General features: G+C 41.5%; 1 protein-coding gene across 1 annotated transcript; it reads left to right on the forward strand.

Moving 5' to 3' along the window:
* The first annotated feature begins 550 nt into the window (after nt 1-550).
* LOC142639470 (2S seed storage albumin protein-like) lies at nt 551-991 on the forward strand. The gene has a single exon (XM_075813641.1). The coding sequence runs from the start codon at nt 551-553 to the stop codon at nt 989-991; it is 441 nt and encodes a 146-aa protein (XP_075669756.1).
* The last annotated feature ends 1,525 nt before the right edge of the window (nt 992-2,516 follow it).

Genomic DNA, 2,516 nt, shown 5'->3' on the forward strand with positions numbered 1-2,516 from the left:
CACATCAACGATTTGTAAATTTTTTTATAAATCTAATATTTTAATTTCCTTTATCTAAATACCAAGTAAAAAAAATGAAGTTTTGGTGATTTGGGTTCTTACCTAAGAGTAGTGACTATTACCAAAGAGTAAGTAGTATAATAAACTCATTTGTGTACATTGTGTGTGAATATTTATACAGAAATTTTTAGAAATCATGCATGCAATGTACACTATTGATCGTGGAACAAGATTTTTCCGTTACCCAATAACTACCCTTTACTGATTAAAGAGAATTTTTATATTAAAATTAAAAACTTACTGATGATTAAACAGCAATATTGCATGGAAGAACCATACGTGGAAGCATGAATGCACCCAAAACCACCACGCATACAGCCACCCCAAGAATATGCCAAATCCAACCTGACCATCCCTCCTTACACCGTTACACGTACTCTACATGCATTCCCAAAATCTTCAATAAATACGTACCATTTCCTCCTTAGATTCTCACCACAACCCAAATATTAGTACGTTCCGTACATACTACCACAAGTCCCCAACAACAATGGCCAGACTCTCAACCCTGGCAGCTCTCCTTGCAGCCCTTTTGGTCATCGGCCAAGTCACTGCCGAACTCTCCATCGTAACCACCAACGTCGAGGACGGCACTGAAAACAGGAGGCAAGACGACCGGGACTGCCGGCAGCAGCTTCAGGAACAGCAGTACCTCAACGACTGCCAGAGGTACCTCAGGCAGCAAAGCCAGCAGTCGGAGCGTTTTGATACTTCTTCCGAAAGGGAGCAAAGGCAGCAGTGTTGCCGTCAGCTGAAGCAGCTAAGCAGGAACTGCCGATGTGATGGATTGAACGAGATGTTGAGGCAGCAGAGGGGTCAATTGCAGGGTCAGGATTTGAGGGAGATGATGCAGATTGCTCAGAACTTGCCTAATGAATGCAACATTAAGCCCCGCAGCTGTGAAATGGAAATGCGCTCATCCCGGATCTAGAGAGCTGGCCATGAATGCATGCGTGAATGTGCACCTACTAAAGATAATGGTCACTGCTAGCTCTAGCATTGTAGCTGGAGATAAAAAGGGTGACTAGCTAGAATAAGCATATCGTGTGTAATTTAATATTATATATGTACGTATTAGTAGTAGCTCAATCTTGTTATATCAAATGCCTCTATAAATGTTATATAGTGGAAAATTATTGTATAGTACCGGACTACACCCCTGTGACTGTGTCCGGGACTATGCAATAACAGCCCTTATATAGTATAATAACAGCCCTTATATAGTATAGTTAGTTAACTTGCTAATGCATTTTTCTTCCTTCTGTATTTAGAGCGTTTGTGACTACCATTTTGATATAATCCTAGTTGATGAAGTGTAAATTTGACCGTCAAAGTAAGTGCATCCAAATTGAGTCAAACGCTCGTATTGCTGGTTGTGAAAATGGTGAGATAGCTCCCCTCAAGTAGTCACTGATGTGGTGTTTGCCACAGCGCCTCTGATGCCAAAATCAGTATATGGAAGCTCTTTGCAAAAAATAAATTAATACAATATCAACAGGTATTTCTGGGTGTTTTTCGTACCTCATGCTGTTGCTAGGAGGGTTGTATATATACATTCCCATAGCTCCAAGCCGTTGTGACTGTTATGGTGGTTTAATGCTTCTTTAGGTAATGCCTCATGGTCAATGATGTAAGCTTTGATGGGCTTCCAACGGTCCGTACAGTTGTCCCTATAACTGTTTGAGGCATTTATTTTGACCGCATTGAATGACTTCTTTTCCTTCGTCAGTAATGTGGCTTATATCGCCAAAGGCACCTGGTTAGTCCGTCTGTCAATGCTGACTTATTAGTTTGGATGAGGTCGTCCAAAGAAGTTGAGTTCGTCAATCTTATCAGCTGCCTTCGGATTCTGTGGTCGTCATGATGTGTCAATGACAGTCACAGGATTTGAAAGGTCTATGGGCTGTATATGACTCTTGGAATTTCGCTCCGCATTAACTACATAGTGGCGGCGCCACATGCGTCGTGGCCACGTGGCACATTCTGACTAGTGGAGTTAATGCTCCAGTTGCATGACTCTTGGATTTCCCGCTGAATTTCAGTTTTTTGAGCTTTGGTTTTTAAACTTCTCCTCTCCTCATTTTTCCCTTTCACCTTTTCAAGCTCCCAATCATTGCTCTGAGCGTTCTCTTCTCCAATCTATTTTTGTGATTCTTCTCCGGACTGGTGCGTGGCAGAGCTTTCTACCTTTCCTATTAAGGTATGTCTTTCTTCTCACCTTCTGTTTCTTTTCTCTTATCGGCATAGACATATACTATGGTGAATTTTTGATTTTCTCTTCCTCTTCTTTCGTGTTTGTTTCTGGGTTTCAGGGTTTTAGGATTTACCCTTTTTCCTTGGCTTTTTGGTTTTTCCATTGTTAGTGGCTCTGAGGTTAGGATAGCTTGCCCCTCAATTTCTTTTCTTTTTGCTGTTTAGGGGGTCTTTAGGGGTTTTCCCACACCTTGAGAATTTCG

The sequence above is a fragment of the Castanea sativa genome, chromosome 6 (assembly GCF_040712315.1).
Source record: "Castanea sativa cultivar Marrone di Chiusa Pesio chromosome 6, ASM4071231v1".
In the NCBI taxonomy this organism is placed as follows: Eukaryota; Viridiplantae; Streptophyta; class Magnoliopsida; order Fagales; family Fagaceae; genus Castanea; species Castanea sativa.